Source organism: Triturus cristatus, chromosome 12, assembly GCF_964204655.1.
Source record: "Triturus cristatus chromosome 12, aTriCri1.1, whole genome shotgun sequence".
Lineage (NCBI taxonomy): Eukaryota > Metazoa > Chordata > Amphibia > Caudata > Salamandridae > Triturus > Triturus cristatus.
In genome coordinates, this window is record NC_140595.1 from 636999567 (window position 1) to 637020238 (window position 20672).

At 42.7% G+C, this 20672-nt stretch overlaps 1 protein-coding gene across 1 annotated transcript in view; it reads right to left on the reverse strand.

The window, feature by feature from the left end:
- Positions 1–362: 362 nt before the first annotated feature.
- Positions 363–20672, reverse strand: part of MAP1LC3B (microtubule associated protein 1 light chain 3 beta) — a 42491-nt gene continuing 22181 nt past the window's right edge. The window contains exons 2-4 of the mRNA XM_085639728.1: positions 16152–16207; positions 13167–13273; positions 363–2180 (exon numbers count right to left, since the gene is read on the reverse strand). Coding sequence (XP_085495854.1) covers positions 2006–2180; positions 13167–13273; positions 16152–16207 — 338 coding nt within the window. The 3' untranslated portion in view covers positions 363–2005. The remainder of the gene's footprint in view (positions 2181–13166; positions 13274–16151; positions 16208–20672) is intronic.

The window sequence follows — 20672 nt, forward strand, 5'->3', positions numbered from 1 at the left end:
ATCCTATTGTGGACAAGTACAAGAGTGCGACCAAAAGGGTGTGTCTTGCAACCGCGATTCCGGAGAGTCAGGAATGTTGTGTTCTGGGGTGTCTAATCATTTGTCTCTCTGGGAGTGAGTAGGAGGGCAAGTGAGGCATTATAGCTAGTCGGCCCTGGGGTCATGGGTACTAAGGTGGTAGGATGATCCAGTCCCTATGCACTGAGGTCCCATAATCCTACACATACTTCTGTGTTTCTGCAGCAGAGGCTACAGCATGTAACCCTGTGAGAAAGTCATTGTCTATGGAAAATAGATAAATGCAAGATCATTTTGTAAGAGCCTTTACTGTTTCTCTAGAAATAAATACAGAAAACGCTTAGTTGTGGATGTAATACATCCGTGTATAAGTACTGTATTAATCTTAAAAAAGCAACACTCGTTTGTACACAAGCAGTCATACAGATCACACAATTACAAGTATACTTGTCAGTCATGAATTCCGAAAATATTTTTTTCACGTAGCTAACAAGAACATAACAGAAGTTTACGATACAGTTAAATAAAAGTATACAGCAGAGGAAACAAGCAGATATGGGGAAACGGTGAGTGCAATACATGCAAAATGTTATAGGGCGAATAAAATATTAATGTTCTATACAATACCAGGGTGAAGAAACACTGCTTTCTTCACTTTCCTACCTTTCAAATAGGTTGGAGCTTTCACTTATACAGTTAACATACCTGTAAATATATATGGAGTCTTTGCAGAGGACTCCTAGCTTAATGCATCTCTGTACGTTAAGTAGTAATGTCTGCTTCAGAAATGAAAGATTTCACATCCCATGCAAGCCGGTGATAGCATAAACAAACCAATTTTACTTTTCAATCTAGTTTAAAGCTAAAAAGGAACCTGAAATGTTTAGCAATACGTTTTTCCAAGTCTCAGTTTGCTAGATAAACACACACAATTATTCTGGAAATGAGATAAGTCAGCAAGAGTTATCCTGTTGGGATACAACCCACTTTGGGGTTCTGAAAGGTATTATAGAAATTAATCTTTTTGTATAGGTGGGCATAAAATTAGCTTACTATATCTTAAAGCATAGATCACAGATAAAGAAATGTACCTTTACACCTGCGACGATTTAAGCTAACAACTGTTTGCACGCTTCATCGCTTTCACAAAGTATTCTAACCTATCCACTGACACAATAACGTCTTCATAATTTGCTTTGATTGTAACTGACCCATCTCTACAGGCAAGAAAGAAATAAGAACAAATGTACTCGATTACATTTAAGCATGGTACTATTCTGGAAGCCAGCTGATGTGCACAGTGAGACGGCAGCAGTGAGAATGCACTCAGGAAGATACTTATTTGTCTTCTATATTAAATAAAATAAACTCCTGTGCTACAGTTATATTAAAAGGTTCACAGGTCTCTATGCTATGGGTAAAGCAATACCATTTGGTATGCAACGAATCACAGAGGAAACTGATAGCTTCTAAAATAATACCCATCCTATTTAGTCTTTAGCTCTCACCTGATGTAAGGGAAAAGCACTTAGATAAGTGACGTTGTTTGAGTAAGATGTAAAGGTCATGCATTAGCAACTGTGCAGTTCTTGCCTAAATAAATCCCTTGACATGTGGAGGAGGGCAAAGAAGGGTCTACTCAGAGTCAACTATACGTTTACACTGTGGAACTAGACCAGTCACTCCATTTTACTTTAAATACCATTTATTCAAACCAACACGTGGTTCAGGGGGGCGCATTCTTTTTTTTGGCAAGCTAAAAGTACAATCTGTACTTTCATCCATCAAAACCACTTTACTCATCGGTCTTGTTTTTTTACCCTAAATGAACAGGCTCTTCAATACTAAAGCGTTTATCTGTTTCTCTTCAGTAGATGTTAAAATCTTAGCACAACTGATGGTGACGTCCCTTTGAAATCTGTGTTTTACCTTCTAGTGAAGGGAATTGCAACAAAAATAAAGCCGACCAGGACACAGGAAAATAGCTTTAGACAGGAGATTGAATTCCAAATGTTTCCTGAGAGGCATAGACCATGTAGAGAAATCCATCTTCATCTTTTTCACGCTCGTAGACCTCCGATATAGGCGTAGAGACGCTGACCATGCTATGTCCATTCACAAGCAAGAAGAAGGCTTGATTAGAATTCAGCTGCAGGCGTCTCCTGTAATTGGAAACACAGCCAGTGAGTTAATGTGGTGGAGCATCGCAATATTAGAAGCTGGAATAATCATTACAAAAAAAAAATTAATACTTTTTAAAAAAAATAAATTAAAGGTTTTGCAGTGTCACTCAAAATACTGCGAAAGATCTACTATGGTTTTGCAACCTCCCACTCTACATTTTGCAATGGAAGATCTTGGAACAGTGAGCATAGTAGTATTCTTATTTTAAATGCATGCTAAACAGCCAAGAATATAGTTCCTATCAATGAGTGATGGCAACCATGTGCCAACAAGCTTTGCAAAGACCTACTGTCTTTGGCAATGCATTTTCCAGATGCTGTGCAGCCTCAGGGAAATAAATAGAAGAAAAGGAAAAAAAGCTTGAAAACCTGAACATGCACATACATGTAATGATGCTGCTGGCAGGCGCATGAAGACACATGTGCATTAATGCGTCACTCCATATTTGGACACCCTCTTATTCCGTTTTTAGGTCTCGGCCTGACGTAAGCAGCGCATGCGCTGCTCTCGTCATACGAGGCTTCTTGGAATCGATACGATTCCAGAAGCCATGTCCCAGCTCCGCCTTCAGTTTTGATTCTTGCGCGTCGTTTGGCATCGCGAATTATGCCAAAGGCAGTTCAATGATTGCACCAAAGGCATGTCAATCGCTGCTTATTGCCACCCGGTCTCCTTTTATCCATGCCCAGCGGGATTGGATCTCTTTCTGGCGGCGGGAGACAGTGTCCCCTAATTAGCCGCTATGCACTTTTTTTGTTAGCATTCGCCTTTGGCAAAGGCAGCCGCGTGTTTTTTTTTTTGCATCGCGCTTATACTTAAAGTGAAAGCGCGTTGCAATTATAAACAAGTGTCTGCCTTTGCCAAAGCGGAGAGCTTGTTGTCCATGCACCCCCTGCTCTGCCCACCCCTTCAAACTTATTTTCACAAGCCCCCACTCCCTACTCACCTCTTCTCCTCTGTACCGCCAGTCTCTTTCAGCGCTTGAGGTAGCGCCACGGCGCAGCACCTACAGCCTACAGCCATTAAGAGGAAAAGAGTGGGGGCGTGGAAATGAGACATGAGCTGGGAGTGTGTGGAGGAAGGAGCAACAGCACAGACAGATGGGGGTGGTATTTGAGGGGGGAGGAACATACGAGGGAGAGCAAGATAACATGATTTCTTATAGAGTGCTTAATGAAAAAAAAAAAAAGAGTGGTTCCCTGAATGTCAGCAGTGGAAGGATGCAAGTCATTCAATCTAAAATATTGTAATTGGGTATGTTTCAGACAAAGGCAAGAAAGGGCAGGAAAGCAATTGAATAAGAAGCAAGCAAATGAGAAGAAAGCCAGCCAGCCTATGGTAAGCAATGGGCTAGCTCTAAGCCTAATGTACATTTATTGATGTGTGTCACAAGAAGTCTTTTGTAAACATAGAAGTTTTAGTTGTGGGTGAGAATTAAAAATGAGAACAGCCCTTGATCATACCACTAGCCAGGGTGGTAGAGGATACCCCACCAGAATACTTTCTCTAAATGACAAATAGCATAGTCCTCAGCAGAAGAAAGATAACACAAATTACCAAGGACCAAGCAAGAACATCAACAGGAAATTAAATCCAAAAGTAAAGTTGTTTATTTTAGGAAAAAGGGGCGCAGCGTGTCAATGCCTCAAAGTGCCAGAATTCTGTTGACAAGGTAGAGACTGACAGGAAAAAGGTCAGGTAAATGCTTTTTGATTAACTAGACTTCATACTGCATTTACAGGATATTAAATCTGAGGTTTTGGAACATAGATCTAAAAAGGACCGCTCCTCTGACTGGACCACCTCCTAGAGATTGAGGAGCGTCGGCAAAGCAAGAATTCAACTACGCTCAAGTTGAGGGTACGTAGGTGCCTTGCTAGAGCGAGGATAGTTGTGGTCAACAATTCAGATCCTTCAGTTTCAACTTTTTCAAATTTGCTAGTAATCAAATGGATGAACAGAAGTAATTTGGGATATGTTTATTGCCCACTGCACAAGTAAAGGTATAATTACAGGTTGCAGATGACAGCCGTCAATTTTTGGGATTTCCTTGGATAGGTTTATTGGCTGCCTGATCTTTGATCTGTTTCTGCTATCAATTAGGACAGCCATGAAATTGGAGATCACTTGATAAAAGAGGCACTGGAGAAAAGAAAAAAAAAAAAAAAAATCACGAGAATCAGGTATCACTCAAAAACAAGAATGCATGGTTCCACAAAAAAGGTTGAGGGAAGTATGAGGTGGTCAGAAATTCCCCCAAAATTGTTTTCTTGGTGACACTGGGAACATAGCCAGGCTACATAAAAGTGTGTGGCGCCTGTGTCACTATGCAGGGGTGTGTCAGGCTAACATATCAAGGAGCACAATACCTTTCTGAGGAAAGCCATTTAAAAGTCAGTCAGCTCAAGCAATATGCCACATTAGATCCTATCTACTATTTTTTTTTTTTTAAGAGTACATTAGGAGTACCGTAGACTCAAGGGAGTGGCAGCTGTTGTGTTAGTGGTCCTATTCCTCCTTTGTTTCAAGTCCCTGAAATAATGTTGAGTGATATCACAGGAATATAGGGCACAGGATTGTGCACGTCCCCTAAAAGATCCTCCATCACACCACTTGCCCCATATCAGAATGATCCCCCGCCAGAGTTACGTTGATTTATAAAGCGCATAGCTGCTATAAGGTGACCAGTTAACCTTTGCAAATGGCGATTCTTTATAGAAAAATATATATATTTGTAACTTTAGTTGTATTTGAGTTAGAAACAAAGTTGTGTTGAAATCTGTAAATAATGCAGCAGATGATGGATTAATCGGTAAGTGCTTTTTAAGCGTCATTTTTGGGCAGGAAACGTGCGCCCATCTTTCCAGTGGCCCTGTGCAGGGCTCGTATTGTGAGCTTTGTGGCCTTTCAAATGGAATATAGTGATGTTCTAGTGTGTATATAACCAGTATTGCTTAATTTGATGTTTATTATGTGTATTATTTTGTAGGGGGTGTGTTAACAAACTTGTAAGTTTGTACGTAAGGATTGAGATTCGGAGAGAGGATGCGGTCTCTCACGGCTGGAGATGCCGACTTTGGACCTGGGAAACCAAGCCTCGGGGTCGACTCCACATCCTGTGATCCTGGGCCTATCCCCCAAAAAACTGAATGCGTCGTGTGTAACGTAACTGGTGCTTATGTAATGCGCTCCAATCAATACCTTACCGTACGCGCCATATAAATCTGGAACAAACAAAAAAATTGAGTTTGCACTGTTGTTTACTCGTGTACAAAATCGCACATGTGCAGTTTGTGGCTTCTTTTGTGACTCACCCAATTTTTGGTAATTAGTTGAGCCAGGCCTTGATTGACAGTAAAGAGGCGCTATGTGGAAGAGGCGCGTGGCGTCGAGCTTTGCATGACACTGGCGGTGTAGCGCTCCCCTCAAAGCACCGACGCGCCACTGACAACCTATTTGTTTAATACTCCATTTCGGAAAGCCTGGTCTTCCAGGCGCACAGGGGGGAGGGAGCGGGCAGAAAACGACTGGGGCGGATAATCAAGATCTCTCCGGCGCACTATGAAGGTCTATAGAAATGGCATGGAAGTAATTGCTTCTGAAAAGAGCATCAGGAATATGGCCCGAGTGATTCCACTTAAACGAGTGCTGAGAGGTTACGAAGGTTGCTCTAAAGACGCCACATTCTTATCACTGAAACAAGACAAGCCCGGCGGAGCGTGGCACGCGCGCTTGGCGGGGGCACGCATTCCAGGTGGGGGAGCGGACCCTTTGAAGTATGATGCCGAGGGCACCAGTGGGCTGAAGCGCTTCCCCAAACGGATTGCATGGCGGCACGATGCACGTGATTGCATGGCGAGCACGCGCACAATCCACTTTTGGGAGCACTTTGAAATGCCCCTTTACTAGAGTCTCGCATAGCGATTGCGTAAACGCAATAGCTAGGCGAGACCTAAAAATGATGAGGCACTCTAAGGCCGCATCACTGATCCCCATTTCCCTCAACCGGAGGACTATGATCTCGTGATCAACCATGTCGAACGATGCAGTCCGTCGAGGAGGATGATAGCTGCAGCCCCTCCCCTATGTAGAAGCCGTTTGACCTGCACATTACTCGCAGTAACAGAGAATTCCGTGCTTTGTTTAGGACGGAAACCGGCCTGGGTTGGATCGAAGAAGGAGTTCTCTTCTAAGTGCACAGACATGTTGATTGATGTGCTTTTCTAAACCTTTCCCCAGAGTTCCCCCAAAGGCTCTACTTCTCTTTAAGTGTAATTTACCGCCTATGTGACCTAATTTTCACATTCATGGGTGCCGCCTCCAATAATGCTGATGAGACAAATCATGCTAAAACTTAAAATTCCATTGCACTTTGCCTCCTGTGCCATTGTCAAATGCCTTCAAGTAGTTGGCTATTGGATGCTAACTAGCCAATTTACACAAACTATATAGAAAATGGGAGACTCTAGCATGGAGAATATCATCAACCTATGATCGATCCAAAAGATGAATTTACCACCAGGCCTACCTAACCAAGCAATGAAGGAAGGAAGGAAGGAACCTGTGGGTAGTTATAGACTGTCAGCTCTCCTTGATAGCACCTGCCCGTCAAGTAACCAAAGGATGCTTTTACATCAGGTTGTTTCATCCAAATTTCCTAGGTTACCATCTCCTGCTTGGACTATGCCAATAGTATACATAAGAGAGGCCCATTTTAGCTACAAGATCTCTCCACAATCTCCGTATCCAAATTTGCTTTTCTCAATCTTTCAATTTTTTTACACTTCCAGCTGGCGGATTGACAGTACTGTTAAAACAATAGGTAGGGAGAGTGCCATCCGTGGCATTGAGCCACTTGTACTTCAGCATAAAGTCCTACCAGTTGGCAAGCTACATTTCTATCCTCTGGCTCTGCCCAGTTCTAGATCATCCCATACTTTAAAAATCCTTGACGGGTGGCAGCACCTTCTCGGTTCCAACAGCGGAGTTCTAGAACTAAAAGTAAGTGACAAGCACCACCTTCAATCCAGAGTACTAAAAACCTTGTTCTTCACATTCTCATAATTTAGAAAGGCCCTTCATGTTAAAAAATGGACCTACATTTACATGTTTTGGTGTGGATTTTCTCACACCTTCTACATCACCTGCCTAATCCCTAGGATTATTTTACTGACCAAATTAGCTCAGTGGTAACTTCCATCCAAACTGGATAAAATTGACACTCACAAATTTCTCTGGGAAAAACAAAAACTTTCCATTTCACTGTCCGACCTCAGAAACACTGTTCAGGCCTTGTCCAACATCTAGATGGCAGTACTGCAGCAGTAGTACACTAATCTCCCATGGATTAGGATTGGAGCTGCCTTGTAACATTTTACAAGTGTATCATCGAATCAGGCAGAGGTAGAAAATTGGAGTTTGGTGCCTCTTGACTCCCAATTTAAAAACACATCTTTTAGTGAAGTGCGTTTTTAAATTGCAGGACTGAAAATGCCACTTCTAGAAAGTTGGCATTTTCTTACTTAACCATTCTGTGCCTCTGGCTGTCCCTAGAATACATGTCTGGGTTGGATGACAGTTGGGCTTTGTGAATTCACTCTAGACAGTCACACACAAAGGGAGCTGAGGTGTGCCCTGCATATCTTGACGGCTCATCACAAAACTGATGAGCCTACCTGAGCTAGAGTGGTGGGAGAAGCAGACACTTGCACCGGAATAAGGATAGGCATGTCCCCATACAAAGAAGTCACCACCCCCGGTAGTGTGTCAGGAGCCAGAGCAGGGTCTAGTGCACTTAAAGACTTTTCTTTGAGGTCTCCCTACTTCAAGGGCTAAAATGGGTACAAGTACTAGACTTCCGGCACCATGTACTCAGAACACTTCTGGACTGAGGACATTCTGCAGGAAAAAGAGTTGTTGTGCTGCCAAGAGGTACTACCACTTTGCGGTTTGCTTTGCTGTGTAGATCTGCTTCCTGGTAATCTATCCTGTTAGTGAGAGGATAGGACTTTGCTCTCTACATCTAGCTTTCTAAAGTTTCTCAAAGGGCTGGAGTAGAGCTTGCCCCCTGTTGGAAGTCTCAGGATCAAAGACTTCACCTGTAGCACTTGGGCTCCTCTGCTGCCCTACTTGCCAAGTGGTGCCAAATACAGTCCTGGGCCCTTGGTAGTGAGTTTCAGTGCTAACAGAAGAACCCTCTGTCGAGCGACTTCAGAACTAGTGCCTGTCTGCAACTTTGATGCCGTGCCGCTACCTGCACTGAAGCCGTGATCCCCCGCTCAATGCAACGACCATGAGTTACACGCAGGCTCCGATAGCGATGCGCTGCCTCAGAAGAACTGCCACTGCAGGAGTCCAGAGCACCGGACCACCGACGTCCATGATGCACCTCTCAGACATAGCAGCTGTGACACGGAAGCCTCACGGCTTGACCGCCATCATCGACACCGCACAGCAGTAAGAACCAAGGGTCATTTCAGCAACCGCTGCATCACCCCCCCGTGCACCCCACAACGTCCCTGGGCATCAGCGACTCCACGACTCTGCACCACTGCCAGGAACCGATACCTCACTTGCTTCAGTGAAGCCTCACCAACACACTGTCCTCGAATGTAGACATATCAACACCCTGCATGGTAGTAAGAAAACAGACACCGCACTTGTCTCCCCGAAACCTCAACTCCCCTGCGTCTTAGATCATTTATGATTTCCGACACCTAGAAGGTACTGTACCAGGGTCTGTGCGACTCCCGATGCCAGCCCTCCCTCCATAGAGGTCAGACTGACTTTGTGGAGTCAACACAAGCGCAACCTGATCACTGTATTGGAGTCTTTGTTTTCTAAAAGCTATAATTTATTTTATCTTTGAAAGTGTGTAATATGTGATCAAAACAGTGTTTCACTGTCGAAACGCGTAATTCTGGACACTTGGTGTCGAAGAAACTGCTGACATCTATGCAATAAACCACACTGAAGCTAGAAAAAAAACACATTGTGGTCCGTACCGGTCTGTTGGGGGAAACTCTGGCATAACAGGATTGTGTATATATATATATATATATTCACTGAAAAAACCATAGGTTTCACACACGTTATAGTTAGCTGGACATTTTACTGATAAAAAACCAATGAAATTCCCCCGTTATAGTTACTGTAGGCAACTATAACTCACGCGACCGTAATCCTCTGCTGATGCTAATACTGTATTTAGACACTTATTTGCCCATGTCTTCTTCCATTAAATTTTAGCTATACATATATTACAAATATTTTTTTTTCATAAAGACATATGTCATCAGCAGAGGATTACGGTCGCGTGAGTTATAGTTGCCTACAGTAACTATAACGGGGGAATTTCATTGGTTTTTTTTATCAGTAAAATGTCCAGCTAACTATAACGTGTGTGAAACCTATGGTTTTTTCAGTGAATTTGTACGTTTTTTTAAATGCTAAGTTACTTTACGCCATTTGTGGCGTGCGCGCCCACTTAACGCAGTTCGTTCCGTGCGCGCACAGTGAGCACGCGGTGCGCTTCGCGCATCGCGTGCCCACGTTACGCTAGATGGGCCATGAACGCACGATGCGCTTCGCGCACCGTGCGCACATGGAGGACATATGATGAGCATCGTTGTGACAGGTAAAATATATGTTTTGTTCATCAGTACTAAGCCATGCACAAATGGTGCCCTTTGGGCACCATTTGCACACGGGGTGGTGAGAATGTGGATTTTTTTTTTTTATTATTTATTACCGTACGGGTACGGTAAGCGTAATCGGCGAAATTTTCGAAAAAATTAAAATTCCCTTTTTTCACTTGGGGGATCGTTGAGGACTCCATCGAAATGGCTAGGTGCTTGGGAGCTGTCTAAACAGCCCCTTAACATGGTTTTGCACTTTGTTTTTCAACCCCCTGTCAGAGTGCGAGAGAGAAAATGGCGGCCGACACTTCCTGGTTTCGACCGATTCGAATGTTTACTTTGATCTAACAACCAATCAGAATCGCGCTCGCGCTCGTCACCGTACGCGTACGGTAAGCTTACCGTAAGTGCAAGGAGCACGCTTACAGATATATATATTGATTTAAATGCTATTTTCTCTGAAACTACTGAACAGATTTACACCAGACCTACAAAAGGCACTTCCTTGACCTGCGGACTACCTCTCTGCCAAATTTCAAGTAATTCTGTTCAGCCGTTCAGGCTGTAGCGGTGTCTAAAGGTCCTATGGAAAAATGCATGGGGAAAACGCGTTTTGGGACCCCCCTTTTTCTCAGCCCCCGCTTGACGAATCACCCCGGGACTTTCAGGGTAGGAGCGGAGCATAGCGCCCCATTAGTTTTGAAAATTTCGCGAGGATTCGTCGACCGGCGCCAAAGTTATTCCAAATAGAATGTTGCGGATTTCCTATGGAAACAGGGTCCTAACTATAACTATCTACTGGCAACCGCCAGTAGATTATATATATATATATATATACACACACACACATACACACATACATATACACACTCTCCCTCCCTCCTGTTTTTTTTTTTTTTAGTTGTGGCATTAGCCAAGACCTTTTGCTTATACAGACATTACAAAAATGTATTTACTGGTAGGGGCTTTCAGATAGGCCTCTTAAGGGACTGTCCTGTTATTGCATCATTGTATCATTCACATTTTACTTCTGACCACTACAGTACACAAAATGGGGCAGTTGATCAGCCCACTACAGCCACTGGCTCATTTCTGTAAAACAAAGCATTATGCTCTTTTACAAAGAGCAAATCCACACAGAGTAGTTCCCTTCTGGGCCAAGAACTGCTATTGCTAAATGTACTTTGTGAGCCCCAAATGTTTTTTTTGTTTTGTGTTTTTTTTAGCTTTTAGCCAATGTTTATTTTTTATCTTAGCAATGGCTGGGAAGCTCCTCAAAAATAACGTTTTAGAAAAAAACTTGACAAAATAAAGCAAGCCCTGGCAAAGTCAAAAGACAACCAGCACCGAACCTATTGGCTTGGCCAAGGCTTATTTAACATTGCAATCAAAATAGGCTTTTCAGACAAATGTACGTTACAGTCCGACATTTCAACTGCAACATCTCTAAGGCTTACAGACATGCATGTGTCCATCTACAAACACAAAGCCCAAAATAATTCTCACGTTCATTAATTTCATACTCCTGAAATTAGGGGTTTGTGGGTAACCCTTGGACTCTATACTTAAGGTGGCAAAGTAGATTGCAATACTTAAATCTACATATTTTCATAATACAATTTAGAACCCAGGTCTTTCACAAAGCCCAACACAGGAAGAAATTCCATGTTATACAAGTTTAAGTACTCTTCAAAACGCGGGACATTCTACTGAGCAATCATTGTCACATTTTAAGACAGCATAAATTGAAAAAAACATCAACAGGCAAGATGTCTCGGGTGAGAGCACCTGCATCTGACATTTAGTGATCTGCAGGTCTTAACTTGAGGGGGGAAACTCAGCCTTCCATCTTTCTAAGGGGGTAAACATATTACAGCTTATTGAGTAATGGTAACTATTTTTTCTACACTTCGAAACTGTACAAGTGCTGTATGAAGCACTATATAAAACACATCATTACTGGTAGTGCTGGGCAGGTAACATGGTACTGACAGATCTAGGACACAGGCTGGACTGAGTGTGAAGCTTGTTTCAATGTATTATAGACAGGCACCACTTAACCTTTTTACTTCTGTGGACCCTATTAAATCACTAAAGGAAGCCAGAGGCCCGGGCTATGCGATGCGTATGTTCTGAACAACAAAATTCTAAATACATATGGGGCACAAGCAAATTAGGATTGTAATATTAAATTCATAAACAATATATAAAAATGTAATTTCAGTGGAAGGTTTGAAGCTTTCGAAATGTGTTGATGTCTAAAAGGCAAAGTTAGATTTTAGACTCTTAACATGTGTCTGTCTTTTTTGCTCTCAATGAATGCTCGGTACCAGCACAGAGTGCTTCAAATGAGGCCACCAATTTCCCCATTTACTGTACTTGTGTTACTCCTCGAATCACTCCAATTATGTAATTTCAAATTTCTTCACATTTACCCAGCATTTTAAAATGTTCAATTTTACACTTTGCTTTTTTAATTTATGTAACTATGCTTTGGTAGTTTGCCTTTGTTTTATTTTCTAAATACGTAGTTGCAGACCCCCTGAGTAAGCATAGCGGATCCCCCAAGGGTCCGCAGACTCCAGGTTAAAAATGCTGTTCCAGACCACAGGTGTTCCATGTCTGCAGACTAGAGCTGGATGCATGCCGCATAGCCAAATTACACAAGTATAGTTATAATGAATCCAAATGGATCTCACTTACATATTCAGTGGTTAGCCTGAAAAATCTGAGATGGATCCAGTCCATCTAGAACTAAATCGAACACCCTTTCTCTAGGTTCTGACTGACCTACTATAAGTTCAAGCATTAAGCCTACGCAACACAGTATCGTCATACAAGAAGGCTAATGACAGAAAAGATGAATATTAAATTGTAAAAAGGATGAATTGAATCCACCAGTTCCCCTCACAAATCTCTTTAGGGTTTTGAAAATATCAAGTAAAGCGTCAATATCAAACATGGCAGCTGCTGGTAGGTTTTCTTCAGCATTTGTTGGCTGTGCTCTGCATTGGTTTTGCCTGGAGGTTTCACCTTTATCTTGGTGTCGTAATGAGCTACCTTTCAATATGTATATCCTCGAGAAGTGTCATATGAAGTAGCAACCTACAGGCATCTGTGGGATCCTGTCGAGGAATTTATGAATCGTGTAAGAGACAAAAAAAACAACACTTAATGCCGAACAAGCTTTTCCTAACTTGGTTTTGTGAATGCAGTGGAGCCTATATTAAGGGGACATATTGGCTTCGATTTAAGTGCCTGGATACCCTCACGGGTGATTAGTGCGCTGTACAATTCAATACGACATAAGTCACCAAAAAGAAATACCTTATTATTTTAATTAGCTCACTCATGTTGACATGATCCGGAACCAAGAACTTGGTTTTGTCAAGCACAGGAAGCTGCTTTTCCCCCTTGTACCTTTCAATAATCACCTGGAAATCACAGGGAAAAAAATACGAATTAGGATCTTGGTTTCTGAAACTGCAGATTATGATAACCTTGTGCAACCTCTTCTCGGTAACTAAACTAATACACATTGTGCACCACACATCAAGTTTAAAACCATAAAAGCAAAAAAAAGTAACATGGTCAAGAAGCGTCTACGTGATCAACTAGACTGTTATGTTCACCTTTCAATAACACAAAGGGGTATACAAGACAACTAGTTATCAACTGCATCTGGATGCACTGTAAAAAGCATCTCATGTGTCTATACAGCTTAACCTAGACAAAATCATGTTCCTTTAAAAAAAAAAAAATCTGCACATGGTACGGAGTCCAGATTTTTCTTTTTACGTCATTTTGGAGGGGTTCGAGTTACCGGATTGAACTGTGTATTGCATGGGATGTGTTTGTGAAATAGCTCCTCTCTTCACCATGTAATGGCAAGCTCCTAACAACATTTGATAAACTGCGTGTACTTGAAATTTAACATGCTTGGTCTGCGTGCAGTTCCAAGTATCATATTTAAGCTTTAGATTAGCATCCATTTGTTTATCTAGAGTGAACGTCTCAGGGGTTGATATGGTCCTTCTGTAGTCCGTAGAATCATTTTATTCCACCATCTTCTAGTGTCCCCTAGGTTTAGCACCCAGAGTCAATAACATTTTTAAGTCTGACATACATTGAACAACTTTCAAAATGTATGCTTCAGATGCTGAGCTCTTGCAGTTTCTTCTAAAAATAAATAAAGATTAACCTCGTCTCGGCTCCCAGTTTCTTATTACATCTACCGCCTCGTGATACTGAAGCACTCCCTAGGAAAAACTCTTTTGTGGGTATTAACAAGAAAATGGGCAACAGGCCAGAAAATGTTCCCACTGGGCTGCATACATTGCTAAGTGGCTGTGAGTCGAAGGATCCTCATCTGTGCAAATCGATAGTCTGCACTCGAATGGAGGCCACTTGTTTCCGGTTATCATTAACTAAGTAATTTTCTTTTTACAGTTCTTCCGTTTCAAGGACTATTAATAGTCCGAGCATAGGTGATGTTTCTAGAGGAAAACAAAACACACACACACACACACACACACACACGTCTAGCCAGGGCTGTGCGTGCTTTGCGTTTTTAAAATTACTTCAGTAATGTGCAAGGAGTTTCCCCAACTTGTGAAGTTCAAGAAGGAGTTCTACATGTTCAGTGTCTGCGGCTAGTCACCAGTGCAATGGGCAGGTACCCCTAGCCGGCATCAGTGTACAAGGGAAGTACTCGAAGCACCTTTCAGTATCAAACAGGTACTGTGGGCGAGCGATTCCCAACACTTTTATATTCGGATTTCTCGTTCTAACCAGCACTGCTCTAGTGAGCAGTGCTGGTTAGAACAAGAAACCTTTTAGAGCACAGCACTGGGAACTGCACTTAACATTCAATCTGGCCTTCTCGTCCTAACAGGCCCTTTAACTACGGTGATATTTTATTTATTTATACACAACTTCACTAAAAATATTCATAAAGGTAGATTACGCTACTTTAATGTAAGCACTTTGTAGAGACGTTTCACATGCGCCCTTGTATGGCCACTATTTAGCACAATCATTTTAGCATGCAGTTGATATTTGATTACAGGAGAGATGTAACAACTCAATTATATATGAAAACGCCAATCAAGATCTATTATGTTACAACAACAACGTTTTTATTACACTGTAATGCATTGGTACAATGTGGGTCAAGCCAACCATACATGCCTGCTTTATCTTCCAAAATGACTTAACAATTCGTCCATCCTTTATGCCCAAATTCATCCTTCACTTTGTGCTTAGACCTCCAATAAAGAACATCTGCTGAATTAAACAGGGTGAGAATCTTGTACTTTCCGACACAGTTAAGTGGATTTTGGAAGATAAATTCTTGCTTCAATTAAATTGAATTGAATTGCAGCAGTACGAGATGCTCAAAACAAACTGTATCCTAATATAGGTTAAACTGTCCGATTCTGGTTACTGTTGGCAATGATTTTGAATAAACATGATAACAAATTATACAGTTCATATTCTTCAATGGAGCAGGACATGTTTTTTAAGAAATATGTAATATGTTTAAGTATCTTAATGTGAAGACCCGAGCTTGAGGCTACCACCTCCCCCAACTCCCACCTCCCCACCCTCCCAGAGGCTTTAATTACTGGAGCTACCCCTGGTGGACACAGGGAGGGCCATCTGGCATACTACTGGAAGTGATACTGGAAACCGGCTGCAATTAACTGGTGGAAGCAGTTGGTAAGCACAGAATCAAACTTGAATTACTAAACAACCCCCCCCAACCATAGCAAAAAATATGTATTAAAAAAAAAAATCCTAATTGTACAGCGGGCAGCTGTGTAACAATGGACTGGGCCTTGCCTCGGGTAGGTTTTTGTGTCTAGCGAGTTTATCATGTTAGTTCACACTATTCTCTCTGCACATACCTAACTGAACCTAGGTGGGGAGCGCCCGGGCTCTGAGAACTCTGCTAACTAAAAAGCAAGTCGTAAAAAACACTTCACTTCCAGAATGATAGAGAATAGCTCCTTTCGCGGAAGCGTCTTTCCTGCTTCCATTTCACTCTACCCAGCCCTCTCACCACCCTTCAAGCTGTCAAATGCTTCACAGTCCGCCATACTCCCATATTATCAATGCAATTACTTCGGCACCATCCGGACCAAATTTCCTGTATAAACACGGAATACAGCTCGACTTGGGTAACTGAAAAGCTCACAGATTTCCAACAAAGTAACTTCTATACAGTGATCCACACAAATCGTTTTGAAAGGTGCATTACACTGAAGCGACACCAAGCGGGAAAATAGCCGACGATTAGGCATGACTTACAGGTATTTTATTTGGGTGTTGCTCTCGAATAAGTCGTACATCTTCAACTCGCTGCTCTGTGGGAGACAGGAAATAGAGAAGGTCAAATTGTGAAACAGTTTTGCGTGATTAAAAATAAAAGCCACGTACAAACGTTTCAGAGACAAGTGCAGAACACCAGAATACTCTTCATCCACTAAACACATGTAAAAGGAGTTGGGTATACCAGCAAAAACCTACAAACCTTGCAATACTTACAAAACTTTACCCCTCTTTGCTAAGAAAACACTACAAACAAACGTATGAAAATATTTAGAAAAACAATTAAACGGTGAAAGGAACGAAGCGGGAACGAATCAGTGTTGCTAAAACACAAGAGGATGTTAAAAGCTTGGCATACGACACTTTATTGTCCCACTGGATTTGTTGCTTAGGTCTCCCACCAGAATTCTGGGCGGTGCCGGCATGCTCCTGTCGCTGCACCCAGGCCACCTCTCTCTGCAAGAGGCTGAATTCCAGGAGTGTGCATCAGCATGCACAAAACTGAAGGAAGGCTAGCCGCCTACCTGAAATTCAACCTGGCAAGGGAGAGGTGGATGGCAGAAAGGAGGAAAGCCAGGCTTAAGGGGCATCCTTCACATGATAATAAATAAGCAGGTTAGTACTAGAATAGCGTAGCACTGGTCTAAACTGCAGAGAAAGTTTCAACTATATCCTCAACTGACAAAAAGAATGAGAGACCGCATAAGAGAGCGAGACAGAGCAAGAGAGACTAGGGGGTTGGGGGAAGACAAGGTGAAGTAGAGTGGAGGTGGAGTTGTTGTGGAGGACTCTTTCCTTCCCCTTCCAGTGTTTAGGGACATGAGTTGAAGAGTGCAACGAGCTGGCATAGTTTGATCTCAAACCACCCTTGGTGGAAAACAGTACAAAAAGAACTTGAAATCTGGGCAGAGGTATCACCTGTACAATAGCCGTGATGGGCAATAGTGTAGTGAAAAACTAGGTAGCCACGATGATCTAAATCCCATCAGTATCAAATGAAAAGAAGCCAAGTGCACAGAGTGAGGCAATTAATCTATTAGGTTGGCTGAGCAAAGTCACTGTGTACGGCAGTCAAGCTTGCTTACGCTTACCATACTCCCCAGACTTCACTCTGGTGCACTGATGTATTATGGTAACACATAGTCAACTTCCGGCAACAAAAAGGTGATCTACTTGTGGGACAAACTTTGACGTGGACAACAGCAGACTAACTTTTTTTTTTTTCCTTCCTATTCGCCGAGGGATGGAGGCCACAAATGAAATTACATACACATCTGAGCTACAGCCACTGAAACACACGATCTCACAAGAGGTAGGACAACAAAGCTGATCCAATGCAGCAATGGCATAAAGTGAAACTTTGCCTTTTATTTTACTGTTCACAGACAAGTTTACGTACATGTTAATCCTTTCTGCCCAGTCCCTCCTTTCAAATAGGCATATATAAATGCCAAGCCCAGGTTCCCTTCCAAAACGCTACACACACACACAAAGCCAATAGGTCTCAGCAAAGTACGATCGAACACACTGGCATGACCATAAATGCAGCTGTGTCAACTTTAACAAGGATGTGTTCAGGGAGGTAAGCGAGAAGGTACCACTCACTACATAATGACTGCGAAGAGCTGACTGGGCATTAATAGACAGAAATAACATGGTGTATTGTGATGGATACGAGATAAGAGTGCCATTGATGACAGGTGCACAAAGCTTTGAATGACTGAGTTCTGTGGTTGCTGAGGATCAAGGGTTACTCAGTAGTAATGAGTGTTAGTTTAGAATAAAATGTGAATGGATATAGGTCAAGCCCGCATAGCCGGCTCCAGGACTCGAATGCAAGCTGTCAATTCAGGAACTTGCGGCAGCAACTGGTGCTGAAGCATGCAGAGTACTTATTTGAGTGCAAGGAAGCGACGGTCTGCTGAAAAGAGGCTAGTAGTAAGTGCATGTTGAGTAAGATGAAGAGTAGCACAGCTACCAGCAGCGCCAGGTTCAGTAGCGTGCACAGCTTAACGGGGAGAAGCCCCAGCATGCTGCGGGTCCCGTTGGGCTGCCAGCCTTCCTCTCCGAGGCTTAGAACAGCAGCTTTGGTGCTTCTCGTCTCGCACTATCCAAGCAGAAGCACCACTGCTGCCAGGAAATCAACTTCCACTCACGGGCGACGGGAAAGACTGGTAAAAATAACCAGCCTTGTTACGTGTTCATAAACTCTTCAGCTGCCAATTGGATAAGGTGACGGGCTACCTTTTCCAAACCTCCGCTAGGTGTCATTGGATACTTGTAGGCTCATGTACATTTAAAATGGCCACAGGTCATATGATGTGAAAATTTCTTTCTGAGCTCTCTAGTGTTTAAAATGTCGAGGGTCGGGCCTTTCACAGAAAGCCAACCTAAGCTTCTAACAAACTACCTTGTTGCCCCTAATTGTGGGCAGGGCCTGTGTAGTCTTCAGATTGAGGAGTCCTCTTGTATTGTATCTGAGGGACTGCTTGTAGGACTTGGCCCGGTTTGGCTGAAGTTCCCTAAACTTTTTGCTTCCCCCCCCCTAGACCTTTTTTAGGTCTCGCCTGACCCAGCGCTTGCGCTGGACTGGCAAGACTAAGTAAGGGCTTCAAAAAATGCTACCGCCGGCCACAGCTTGCAGTGCATGTGCGAGAGCTTGAGCAGAGGCGCCATATGGCATGATTACTGCTGCGCGCGCACCACTCACGCACATGCACTGCAAGCTGTGGCCAGCGGTAGCATTTTTCCCCCGCGATCACTTTCACTTTGGCCCCGTGAATCTACCTCCCGATTAAGGGGAGGGCAAACTGCTTCCCGTTTGTATTCAACTGCGCCTTTGGAATACATGGGTTCACCAGCAACTCTTCATTTGGACGTTCATGCACGATGCATATTTCGTTGCACCCCAGGGATTAATACTCGGTAACAGGTTCTCCACTGAGACACGGCACCCATTAAAGTCCAGCACGCACTCTCAGTACGATAGCTTCTACATTCGGCCCTGCAGTGGAGCTTCTTATTGTTGTATATTTATTTGGACGTTGCAAGCACTCCGTGGTCCTCTACATTGATTTCTAGCTTCTTCCGGTTAATATGGCGGGTTTCGATGTTCAAGTTAAGAACAAAGACTTCCCACCGGCAGTAGAGCGCTTTAGTCGACGTGGCGTTTTTCGGAACGCTACTGTGTATTATATTGGTTTTCTAACAGCAACATTAAAGGTTTCTGAAACGCCAACCTTTTCGATACAACATACTGCTTAATGTTTCCTCTTGGGATGCATTGCATAGGCATCGCTAAGGCTGTTTGCTAGGAAGGTTATCATCATCATGAATAACCTCAGTCAGCTAACTTAAATTCCGGTTCGGCAATCAGGCAAATTGACATCTGTATACAGTTTATGTCAGGATTGGGAATTCACAGATTTCTTAAATTAGTTAATTGTGCACCGCTGAGCTATTTATGTATCGCACCACTTGCTATTGATAGCTTTTCTAAAATTGTACTAAAGCTAGACCTTCTTGTGGACATATGTGAGTGGCCAGGGATAGTTACATAATATTTACTTTTCATGCTTTTGACATCGAACTAATTGCCATGACTGCAGTTTATATTACATTACTTTATTTTTAGACAGTCCGTTTTTTTTTTTCTTTAACTTTTTTTAGCGCTTGGGTTCTTGTCCGTCGCCGAAGGAGGATTCGTCTGATTTTACAGGACGCTTTTGTCACTTTGTATACTTATTTATTTCCACGTTTACTGCTGATTTTGTCAAGCACCTTACTTTAAAACATTATAAATAGTTGGCTTTTGGCATTCAGTAAAGCGTTTCTTGATAGAGTGTTTGTGGAAGGGAAACGAAAGTGTGAAGTAAATTCAGAAAAAAAAACCAAAAAATAGACTAATGATGTCAGTGTTTTTATCAAATACTGTTCTGCTTTGCAGCCATCGTGCTCTTTCCTCAGTTTGTGGTGGGGAAACATGGTGGGGCAAACAAGGTTTGTTTGCCCTTAAGGCGTAGTGATTTGCCTCACTGTATTCAACTGTGAAGCAGAGTTGTGTTATTTTTCGGCTATTTCCTGCGTTAAAAGGTGTGCTGTGTTTGTGTTGAGGTGTGCACCCTCCCAGGATGGCGTCCCAAAACCATCTACTTGGCTGAAGGGTAATTAAATGCATAGAGAATTCCCGTTTGGAAGTTTTGAATGCTTATGTTTTGTTCTAAAGTACTTTAGCTGTTGCTTCTCTCCCCATTTTAGGTCTCACCTCCTAGACCGTGCATTCGCTTACCAACATGTGCAACACGCTTACAGCCCTCCAATTGCTTACCACTAATTGGCTTGGTCAGTCTTATTTGCTTCTAATTTGATGGTTTTCTGCTTGCTTGTCCCTCCCCTGGAGTATATACGATCCTTTTGTCCGATTTGTATCCTTCCACTGCTTACTTGCAGTGAGCGACTTATTTTTTGCTTGGTTACACACGCAATTAGAGTGCATGTGTT